This window comes from Calliphora vicina, chromosome 1 (genome assembly GCF_958450345.1).
Source record: "Calliphora vicina chromosome 1, idCalVici1.1, whole genome shotgun sequence".
Classification (NCBI taxonomy): Eukaryota; Metazoa; Arthropoda; class Insecta; order Diptera; family Calliphoridae; genus Calliphora; species Calliphora vicina.
Genome location: NC_088780.1, coordinates 124290515 through 124303217, shown reverse-complemented (window position 1 = coordinate 124303217; position 12703 = coordinate 124290515). Strand labels below are relative to the sequence as shown.

At 32.8% G+C, this 12703-nt stretch overlaps 2 protein-coding genes across 2 annotated transcripts in view; one reads left to right on the top strand and one right to left on the bottom strand.

Moving 5' to 3' along the window:
- The window catches only part of 2mit, a 39266-nt gene extending 34627 nt beyond the window's left edge, over positions 1 to 4639 (top strand). Inside the window, exon 3 of the mRNA XM_065498369.1 lies at positions 2868 to 4639. Within this exon, the coding sequence (XP_065354441.1) occupies positions 2868 to 4639 (1772 nt within the window). The remainder of the gene's footprint in view (positions 1 to 2867) is intronic.
- timeout (timeless circadian regulator timeout) overlaps positions 1 to 12703 on the bottom strand; it is a 549675-nt gene that overhangs the window by 267124 nt on the left and 269848 nt on the right. The gene's annotated exons all lie outside the window — the stretch shown is intronic.

Below are 12703 nucleotides of genomic sequence, written 5' to 3'. Positions count from 1 at the left end.
ATCCTACGAAGACAAAAACTCATATACAAGTAAATATGGACATATTTTAAGTAAAAATGAGCTTTTATTTTAATATTTATCAAAATATGTTAATTTTGTTCCTACATTTCTTGTTCTTGAGACACGTTAATGGTCTGGCGAATTTTTAATAACTTTAACATTTTTTGACCGATTTCTGTTTTTTATATCTCATTAGAACGACAATTACGTACACATTTCGATTCTTTTAAATTAAATTGAGAATGGCCAAAATCCAACTTTCGTTTATTAAGGGCCACCCTAGTATACACAGCTTTAAAATTTGTAGTTTTTAGTAGTCAGGAATGGTTAATATTAAATAACTATAAATATACAAAAGAGCTAAGTCCATTTTATTTTATAAAAATTTGATAATTTTAAAATTTGTAATCACCTCGACATTCTGATATGAAACAGAAAATGTTACAAGTCCCAAAGTAAGAACCTATAATGTGCAAACGCACTTCTTCTTAGCTGTGATTATTTGTCATTATAAATCATACCAAATAATTAATAAAACTCCATTATCATATTTAAAAAATATTTCAAATCATAGATTTTAGAACGTTTATTTCTGAAAAGGAACTTTGTACACCAAGCCAACGAAATGATTAATAAAATTAAATTTTAAGAACAAAACACACTAATGAAGTCAAATTTGTTGAAAGAAGGTATGTACATCAAATTCAATTTAACGTTTGGTAAAATCATCACAATGAATCATTATTATGATTTAGCTTAACTTCTAGAATTATGCGGAATTTAATTTTTAATAGTTTCATTATGTGCAATTTATTCTGAAAAAGTTTTTCTGTAAGCTCATCGTCCTCTACTATTTAGAATCATTGTAATTCTTAAAAAAATATTAATCTAGAGACGTTTGTATTGTAAATCAGCAGTTTAGGTTTCAAATCAGACCAATAAAGTGTGTTTCTTTGAAATGTCTATCATTAGATATCCATATTGTCTATATTAATGACTCAGTAATCCAGATATACATAGGTCAAAAATAGGTAAAAAATCGAGGTTGCCCTGGTTTTTTCTTCATAGGAAACTTCTCGAAAGCATGTCTGACAGAATTATTAAAGATTTGGATACCGAAGATATCTGGGGTTTTCAGAAAATTGATTTCAACAAACAGACGGACAGACAGACGGACATCTATAAGGATTCAGAATATATATACTTTATAGGGTCGGAAAATTATATTGTGGAAATTACAAACGGAATGACAATCTTATATATACCCTTTTCACGAAGGTGAAGGGTATAAAAGTATAGATTATTGAATTTAAAAGGAAACAAGTAAGAATAAATTATACTCAAAAATAAAAATTTTAAATATTTTTGATAAAATCGTAAAAAGCTAATGGTAACTCTAAATTTGTATTTTTATAATTTATAATTATTTATAGAATATCGGCAACGGTATTTATAGGTAAATGTATTTAAGATTATATCGGTAACGGTATTTTAGCGGTAAAAAGGCAACGGTAGCTTAACGGCGCAGCAGTTCTAGGAGACAGTACCGAACTAGTGATTATACCCATCATTTCAATTGCCACTAGTAATTTTAACGCGGGCATGTCCTAGGCAGGGGTTTATTTGTATCTATCCAAAATAGGCAACGCATTGGATTCACATACTGGTTACATAGCGTCAGTTACCTTGCTAACTTTGTAACTGGTTACTTGATCAGCTACTTGACTAGTTATTTTAACACGTGCATGTCCTTAGCAGGGGTTCAATTGACACTTTTGATTACAAGGTGACTATCGAATAGCTGATCGAAAATAGGCAACACTTCTGGTGGGTAAAATAAAGTGCAGTTCAAAAAAAAGTTTGAAGTGACTTCACCATAGGTTACTAAGAGACACTAAAGTGACTATTGACTTCATGCTAAGTTACATGGGATAACAGCATACTTAAGCTAAAATAAACTGTATGAGAATTATATTAACACAATTTGCAAAAAACCTGTTTGTACGAATTACTCACAAAACGTTTAAAGGGACTACACTCTAGATTACTTAGAGACACTCAAGTGACAATTGTCTTCACGCTAGATTACTTGGGATGCATAAAGTAACCAATTGTCTTCTCTCTGCACTATAAAGTGCACACACGTATCAAATGGCCAAAATATATAAAATGGAGTCAGCCAAGAGATAAGTCATTTGTGACAATTACTGTCTTTAAGGGATACATTGACTACTTGCTTAACTGCTGGGGGTAGTTGAGCAGAAAGGGTATTTTAGTGATAACCAAACTTCAGATGGCCACGCTTTACAAGCCCCTTTCAGAGTGATGATTCTCCTATGATCTACATACTTTCATTTAACATTGGAACCCAAACATAGATAGACTTCATGAAAACCTAAACTATTTTCACCTCATAAAAGCTAAATTTTACAAATTCATTAAAAGCTTTTAACAACCAGATTCAAAAAATCCTGCTTAGTTTCATTAAATATCTAATAATATGTAAGAATCATGCTTTAATTTCAAACATAAAATATAATTTTATAAGGGTCATTGTGATATAATTTCCCTCGGCAAAAAAAAGGCCAAAAAACACATTATACATATCTAATCTGGATACACAGATACATACCACAGTATACGTATACAGTACACAACAAACATTTATTCTCTTATAATAATCATAAAAAAATCCTTTACAGCCATTTAAAAACACAATTTACAACCAAAATGAAAAGAGTTTTGAAAGCAGCAAAGGCCTGAACGATAGTGACTGACTGACATTTTCATAAATTTCACTTTAAACAAACTACAAATAAATGTAAATTTTAATTTTTATAAATTTCTACACTCTGGTATTTCTATAGAATGCAATTCTTCAGTAAAAACAACCACAGCAACATCAGCGACACAAAGACAAGATGAGCTTGGTAGAACGCCAACAATAGAGGCCACATTAGAACAAACAACTGCTAGTAAAACCTCAACAGAAAATCCAACAAAACCAGCAGCAGCAGCAGTAGCAGCATCAACCACGACAGTCATGCACAAACATGAACCATTACAACTGCTTGTTAAGGACAGACATTTAATCGGCACACCACTACTAATGTACAAAGGAGAAAATCTTATGGTTACAGCCGATGAACTTATCTTGCCAGCCAACAAACATAATGCTGAACATGAAGACAACAGCAATAGCATCAACCACAATACAGAACATCATGACTTAGAGACCAACACAATGGCAGCCGATAGTAAAAATAAACACAATTTGGAAATAAGCCAAACGGCCAGGGCACCACCAGCGACGGCAGCTACAACTCCAAACAAACACACAAAAACAGAACACAAGATAAACAAATCAACTAATAAAAAATGCCAAGAGGACATTAAACTAGATGGTCCTGCAGACAGGCAGGATGATTTGGGGAAAATTAAAAAACCCAATTATGAAATCAAAACCAAAAAACATTCCTTGATTATGAAGAAAATGACCATCATAACGAAGCAACACGACGACAAACAACATGTCCATACAGCTGAGCCCCAGGAAAATGAAGTTCATGCCAAACAGTTTGATAACTCACACTATCAGGAGTTAAAACCACTTGCTGCGATTCTAGAGAAAGACGACTCTGCTTACAACACTCAAGCACATACGCTAAAACACAGCACAGTCAATACACCCATTAACAGTGACAACCAGGACAACCGGCAGGCAGCCAACTTGTTGAAACAGCCGCATACATTTCAGCACGAACACGAGCTCTTAATACAACAAATCCTGCAGGATCAACAAGCCGAAACCCATGCAAAACACACCAAAACCGAACAATGGTCCGACTTGCGAAGGGCAGAGAGTAAAGAAAATCATCCGGGTTTGATACTGCTAGTGTCATCTGGCCTCTTTTTAGTTTTACTACTGGGACTCATGCATGTTTATCGTTGTGACATGCCCTGGCGCCGTCATTCTCCCAGCCATCATTTGCGGCCACATCAAAGACCAAATCACTCTGTAGAGGATGACTCCCACAGCTTTTTAAGCTATAGTGAGGGCATGCAAAAATGGCATCACAGCACTCGCCTGGAGGCACCCTATAATTCGCCTTTACACAATTTACATGTACGTGAATTGCAAAAAACTTCGGCCACTGAAAAGCCCGCCACTGTCAAGACAGCTGCCTCCAACTTTAAAGCACCACCTCTAAGTCATTCTATGGTCTTGAACAATTCTAGATCCCTTTCACAGTCCTCCACTACCAAAACATCTACTGCGTCTGCCTCCTCCTCGGCCATTTTAGATGATGAATCGTTTTATATTGAAATGACACCGGATTCTGGTCAATTTTCTCGAGCCTTGCAATCGGAACTTCTGCCCATGGAGCTGTTAAATATGGCCCAAATACAAACGCTGGACTATCAAGATACCATGGGTGACAGTCAGACCTCCATGGAAGATGACTGTGTGGTGCATTATCAACAACAACAACCACAGCAGCAGCGTTACCCGCCACATTTGACTTCATTAACGTCATCCACTGCAGCGTTACCTTGCTCGACTTCTTCGCCGTCAAGAACAACAACGTCTTTGAGTGTCAAACCTCAGACACAATCGCGCAAGTTTGGTTTGTGGTGACAAACCCTGCTACAGAGACAACAGCAATACGCTCCATTTCAATAAATTGCAGCAGCTTGATACAAATACATTTTGATTTTATTTTGTATAAGCTTTCTTCAAATGAAAAGGGTAAGTTAAAGAAGATATTAAATCATTTTTTTGTTATTTATAATAATTTGGTATATAACAGTTATGTATCTACTATATTGTAACCTGCTCCATTTACAATTTTGTCAGCAACATTTTTAAAGAACTTGCAAGTTTGTCAATTTCTACAGCGCTTGAGATGTTCAAATGTTTTACAGCTTTATTTCGAGGTTCGTCAATGCTTTGTGATTACAAGTCAACCCAATAACTTGAATAATTAAACTCTTTCCAACGAAATATATACTAGTTAGAATGGATTTTTTGCAAATATGAAGTCTCGAATCTTCTAAACAAATATATGTACAGATAAGGAGTGAGATCAAAAAATTCTTAACATACATATATGTTTATAAAAAAGAAACCACTAAACTTACAGCTTTAATTTTTTTTTTATTTGATTGAAATTATTATTACAATTTACAAAAAAAATTATTTTTATAGTTTTAATCACTAGTGATGAAATTTTGAACCTTTTTCGGAAACCCTTCCATTAACGTTTTTATAGTGCTTTCTGTCACTTTGCTCGAACATGTAGTCCATCTCCGTTTAAAATCTACCACACTTTTGGACACCTTTTTTGTACTCTTCAATTCTCTTTTAACAAGAGCCCAATATCTCTCCACTGGCCTTAGCTCCGGGCAGTTTGGAGGATTTGCCTCTCTTGGTACAAATACCACATTATTGTTCTTGTACCACTCAAGGGCTTGTTTGCCATAGTGACAGGATGCCAAGTCAGGCCAAAAATAAGTGGACACATTATGAAGTCTTATGAATGGAAGCAGCCTTTTTTGTAAACATTCCTTGATGTAAATTTCGGTATTTATAGAGCCCGTTGTAACAAATGAGTGGCTTCTTTTGCCGCAACTGCATATTGCTTGCCATACCAAGAACTTTCTGGGAAATTTTGTCTGCTTTTGGGTCCTAAACTTTTCTTCAACATTCCCTCGAGCATCAGCAACATAAAATTTTTGACCTGGAAGTTGCGAAAAATCTGCCAGAACATACGTTTCGTCATCCATTATGCAGCAAGAATATTTTTTTATAAAACTTGACTTCAATTTCCGTGCTCTGTTTTTGGGCTCTAAATTTTTAGTAGCGTTCCTGTCAGGAACTTTTTGAGCCTTGTATGTTTTTAAACCTGCATTAGCTTTAACTTTTCGTACCAAATAGTCCGAGCACTGAGCTAACCGGGCTGCTTTCCTACCGGATGTGTTGGGAGCTCTTTTGAAAATGCGTTCTATTTTTTTGGCTTTAGAAACATCATGTGGACCATTCCTTCTACCTGAACCAGGTTTTCTATCAACTGACAGTTCTCCCGGTACTGTTTAATAACATTGGAAACAGTTTGACGGCAGACCTTTGTATGCTTGGCCAACTTTTTGTAAGACCAAATTGGGTTTTGTTGAAAATATTTAATAATTTCAGTACGCACTTTTTTCTGGTCACTCATTTTAATCAGATTAACAAAAAAATTAATATAATTGACATTACACATAATAACTGACATGTTTTTCAAAGGTAACTTGATCAAAAAAAAATTCAAATAATACTTGGGTTAAAAAATGTAATGAAAAACGTGTGTTAAGAATTTTTCGATCTCACTCCTTATCTATACAAATGTGTGTGAAGATACATTGGAATTTAAATAGCACAGACAAAAACCATATTTTTTAACACATTGACTGCCAAGGCACTTTCAGCAAATAAGAAGCAGGGTGCCACAGCATTTTCTTTGCGTAATCTCTTCGAAAACGTCAATATTGGAATTAAGGCTACTATCAGTAATATTTACTGATTAGAAACAGATTTTTTTTATAAATAAGAGGGTCTTACGAAATGGCGAAGAGGATTTTTTTATGGGATACTGAGTTAGAAAAAATACTCAGTTCAGAAAATGATGAAGAGTGTGAAGATTACAGTTTTGATGAGGAACTTCCAGACAACATCGAAAAAATTCTTAAAGTCAATCACTATTGTCCGACATGGCTAGAGAGAATAAAAGTCGTGTCGTGTGTCCGACGTGGCGTAAACCGCATAGTGCAGTGTCACACAAATGTGTCCGACGTGGCAGTCAATGTGTTAATATTACTCGTGTTACAATCAAAAGAGCAATGTTAATCACTTAACAGTCTTGATACTTGAATTATAACACTGTGTGTAATTTTTTGAGTCATGGAAATATAACCATATACGCACACCAGTACGTGATAAAAGACCGAAAAAGGCCCGTGTCTCCCAGTTTTTCAAAAAACGATGTACTATTTTTTAAGGTATAAATTGTGAACATATAAAATCAAAAAAAATTCATCTTCAAGATCAAAATCCCAAAAATTTTAAAAATTGTCTCTTAGCAAAATTTGTCCCAACTATACCATTTTTCATTGAAATTGAGAAAATTGCAAATGAAATTGAGAATTTCCATTTTAAATTGAGAAAATTCCAAATGAAATTAAGAGTTTCCATTTTAAATTGAGAAAATTCCAAATGAAATTGAGAATTTCCATTTTAAATTGAGAAAATTCCAAATGAAATTGAGAAATTCAAATTGAAATTTAGAAAATTACAAATGAAATTTGGAAAATTCTAATTGAAATTGAGCAAATTCTAATTGAAATTGAGCAAATTCTAATTGAAATTGAGCAAATTCTAATTGAAATTGAGAAAATTCCAAATGAATTTGCGAAAATTCTAAATAAAATTGAGAAACATTATTCTTGAGTGTTGATAGCAAGAGTTGGGTAATCAGTTATCTGAACTCGTTCTGGTATGTGACAATGCCCCTTGCCACAGTCGTTTACGTGAAATTTTCCTCTCCAGCAACACTTTTACGATTGAGTCCCTATTCACCAATGCTTAACCCCATTGAAATAACTTGATCCAAAATCAAAAGTATTGTAAAGTCAAAGATGAATATACCAACCGTAAATCCGCCTAATGTAGGAGAGCAGAGGATTTTATATCTTCAAGAATTAATTAACGATTCCAAGTCCTGTATAACTACTGGAGATTTCAGTAGAGCTATACAACATACAACATCATTCCATGATTTGGAATTGCATGATATACCTGTTGGTCAATAAGACTGTGTAATGTGCATTATTTATGTAGCGTAAAATAAAATTTTCTCAATTTCATTTGGAATTTTTTTAATTTCAATTACAATTTTCCCAATTTCATTTGGAATTTTCTCAATTTAAAATGGAAATCCTCAATTTTATTTGGAATTTTCTCAATTTAAAATGGAAATTCTCAATTTCATTTGGAATTTTCTCAATTTAAAGTTGAAATTCTCAATTTCATTTAGAATTTTCTCAATATCATGTATAATGTTCTCAATTTCAATGAAAAATGGTGTAGTGTAGACAGCTATTTCTGCAATATTTCGAATAAAATATTTTTTACTTTTTTTTCAAATTGGGCAATTTTTTTACTCAGAAGAAAGCTTAGGCTTTTCCTTGAAGATGTTTTTGGTCGCTTAGTGGGATGCTCATCCCGATCGGAAGACATCGTTTTCAAAAGTTTGTTCACTTGATATGAAATCCCCATATATTAAACTTATTTATATCGAAATTTTTGTAGATACCTATTAATTAAACATTTATTACAGATAAAGTCCTATTTCGCAATGACATTTGTATGAGGGCTAGGTGAAATAATGGACCGATTATTGCAAACAATTTCAATAGGCTTTACAAAAATATCTTCAAAATTAGAGCAAGTCGAATCGACATACATCGTCTAATCGACTCAGAAAGTGATACTAAGTCAATCGGGGTGTCACACTAATATTTTTAGACGCCACAAACCTCAGCACAAACGCATAATACCCTCCGCTCTATAGTGATGTAGGTTATAATAACATGAAACTAGAAAAGGATTTGTGTAAAAATGTCTGATATTCAAAATCTTTCATATTTTCTTTCATTAAATAACTATTTTAAAGTAACATTTGCTGGCCCATACTACTTAACCAGCTGCTAGAAAATGTCATCTTATCTCTCTCTAAATATATATGTATATACTTTAGCCAGCCAGTTCCTTGTGGCAAACAACGGAAACAAAATTATTTTCATAAATTGTCAATATATATTGACTGACTGACCACTTGCTCTAGTTTTTCTCTGGCCAAAGTTTTATTTTTTATTTTCCAGAATAAAATGAGCACTGTATAGTTTAAGACTACTTTCTTTATGATCATTTTAATATAGAAAGAATAACAAAAATATTTCTTTTTTTTATGATACTTTATTGAAAAGTTTGTTATTTTTAACGTAAAGTGCATTAATTTTTTTTATTTTCTTTTTTTTTTGAAGAAGAAGAAAAAGTGTAGTATAACTATAATTTTATGTAGTTGTTATTTTTAAGAAGTTGTTTGTTAGTTTTGTAACAACAACAACAACCAAAGATTATTTTCTCTTTAAATGGAAAATGCAATAAGGAAAAAACTTAAAAAAAAGTTTTACTTTAATGACCAAAGTATAAATCAAGAAATAGAGTCATTTGCTGATGCAGATGCTTTAAAAAAAATGAACTATAAAATTAAAAAAAAAAAATAAAAAAGTATATGAAGCAAAAACTATGACCAAAGAAAAATATTTATTTTTTATGGAAGGTGAGACACAAACCAGAAAATGTTACAAAACTTCTTTGCTTGTTTCCAACCCCTTTCAAACTTCTGTTAGAAGCCTTCAAATGATGTTTATTATGACAAGAAATAAATAGTTTGGCTCAAGTTTACTTAATTTTCTTTGGATTGGGAAAAGTGTTGAGGGAGGTAAGAAGGTAAATCAATGTGTGTGAGTGAGCGCATCTAAGAGTTTGAGTATTAAAAATTATAAATATTAATATAGGAAATTGTGCTCTCAGTTTACCTCTGTTATGCTGCTGTAAAACCTACTAATTTTTAATAAGACATATAATTTTTTTTTTCTTTTTATGACAAACTATCAAAAAAAAAGACTCGATAAAGTTTCCTGGTAAGCAAAGAAAAGGCAAAAACTTATTATGTCACTGAAGTTTGTTAATGATGTTAGAAATGGAAAAATACATTAGAAAAACACAGTGCAACACGAAAAAATATAACCATATAGGGACACCACTACGTGATAAAAGACAAAAAAAGAACCGTGTGTCCCAGTTTTGCCCAGTCATGCTCTTTTTGATTTTTTTTCAGGTGTTCTAGAAATTTGTTTATTGAGATCTTAGGTACATTTTTGTAGTTGATTGTTTCCTTGAATTTTGATCGGTTTGCTATCTAGGACCTGAACAGGGAAAAAAAGATAAAAAAAACTCGAACTTTTTTAAAGTTTTTTGCGATTTTGATCTTGAAGGTGAAGTTTCTTGATTTTATATGTTCACAATTTTTTTTCTTTATGACAACTTTGCCTCAGAGAGTAGATCAAAATTCCGAACTGTTTGCAAGATATCAGCCTGAGAAAATGATCACTTTTCTGCAAAAATAACACCGAGGCCCCAAATCTCTGGGGGCCCATAAAAAAACTGCATGACTGTGGGCAAAACTGTGAGACACGGGTTTTTTTTTTGGTCTTTTATCACGTACTGGTGTCCGTATATGGTTATATTTCCATGACTTAAAAAATTTCACACAGTGATATTAAAGAATTGATGGAAAGTACAAGAAACTAAAAATTAATTTTGACAAAACAACTTAAGTGAAATTTCCATATTTTTTTTGGAGAGCGCAAAAACTGTTGAATTGATCGATAGTTGTTGTATTATTTGTCCTTGAAGATCTTTATTATTTGTCTCAGAGAATTACACAAAACTTTCGAAATTCTTTAAGGACAAATAATGAAATAATTATCGGTCATTTCAGCGGTTTTTATGCTCTCTTGAAAAATTTGAAAATTGCACTTAAATTGCACAAAACAACTTGTCAAAAGTCCACAGATAAAACATTTTCAAACAAATTTTAAATCTATTTTATAGAAAATTTAAGAAAATTTTTCTTATACCATATGAGTAAGCTCCTTCTAAAATTTAAAATCCCCAACATTATTTATTCGTTTTACCAATTAAACCATATTTAACTGCAAATGACCCATAAATACAATTCACCGCATTAAGTTGTTTAACCACACAATTGCAGCAGTCGACACAAATAACGAATGAAGTTCTTAATATAAAAGAGAGAAAACACATAAAACTCTCATACAGCAATTAACAAGTAATTTCAAGTATTAATAAAAAGAAAACCAAATCAAATATAATGCAATAAAAAGTTGGTTATAATAACGAATGAAAAAAAATAAAAATAATAAAAACCATAGTCTCTATCAGGACAAATTCATGACATTAATAATCCCATCTGTGTAGAAATAATTGTACCTCTGTGTATGTCTGTATGACCCTTTGCCAATGTACATATATATATATTGAAGACCCAGCAGTTCTGGGTGACTGTAACGAACCAAAGATTTTCCCTATCATTTAGGGTCAGCAAAGGTTACAGAATTAGCTATGTTACTAGTTATTTTAGCATGTATTATTAAACTAAAACTATATAAGTACCCTGACTAAAACTAATCTAAGAGACGATTAAAGTTAATCTAATATTAGAGCAGCATTTAAAGCTAGTCTAAGATTATAAACACAGCCACGATCAGGCGCTGAGCCAGGTCAACCATTTTGGGGATAAATCAAAATTTGTTCAACATTTTTCTTTTTTACTTCATTTTTATATGAAAACTTTTCAGTTTTGGGGGTGGACTTCCTATTTCACCCCTCTGGATCCGCGTCTGCCCACGATTAAAGCTTAACGAAGACTGTATGAGAACCACTATAAAAGCTAATATACAATTATATAAAGAGCAGGTCTTAAAGCTAATCTAAAACAAGTAATATGTGATACCCTAAACCGCCTATATGATTATAAACAGCTTTCTTTTGATATGAAACTTATTTGTATTGAATCTTATTTGAATACCAACATTTTTAAGATATTAAAGCGCGATAAAGTGATTTTCGGAAGTGTGCCTTATATGGACCGATCGTCACAGAATTTGGTGGGATGATTTGCGATATAAAAGTTTTTGGCAAATTTTGTCGAATTATCTTTAAAATTGCGAACTGTAGTTTGATTACAAAGTTTACATGGACGGACAGACGGCGGGTATCGCTTAATCGTCTCAACAAGTGATCCTGACCAGATTGGTATACTTTAAGGTGTTAGGACAATATTCTTGCACGATACAAACATCAACATGATTACCCTGGTGGTGTAGGGTGTAACTATGTAAAGAGGAATTATTAAAACTGATCTAAGAATATATAAGGAGCCACGATTGAAACTAATCTAAGTTAATTTAAGATCATATAAAGAGCACTGATTTTTTTTTTTGCTTGGACCAGCACTTATGTAATGCATTGTGTTGGAACAAGGAAAATAGGTTATGGGAGGGAGCATAGAGGGAGTATTGTTTGTGGACATTTGATTTAAATTTTCCTATACTGTAAGTGAAAGGAAAGATTTCAGCAAGAAGCTTCTTCCACATAAGGACTGTTCGGCTTATGAACGAATTTCCCCTGTATTGTTTTGTGTGATCCCTGCCCAGAGTCCTTGTCAAAGATCCTGTATTGATAAAAAGAAATACGGGCTTCGGGAAAAAAATCCCCAATTTCTGCAGACAACATTCCATTGAAGTATCGGTAGAAGATTGAAACACAACCCACATTGCGACAATGTTCCAATGAGTCAATAGAGCTGGATACTCTGCTGTCATCGATAAGCACGCGGTTGAGTAACTCCAAAATATACTTTTAAGTACCCACACATGAGCGTTGTATTCCATTTTGAGTCGCATATAAGTGGTGTAAATAGTAAGGAAATCATATGGAGAAATGTATTTCCTACACTGTTTTAGAAAACCAAGGTACTTGATTGCTTTCTTCGAGCACTTGCAAAATATGTTTTCT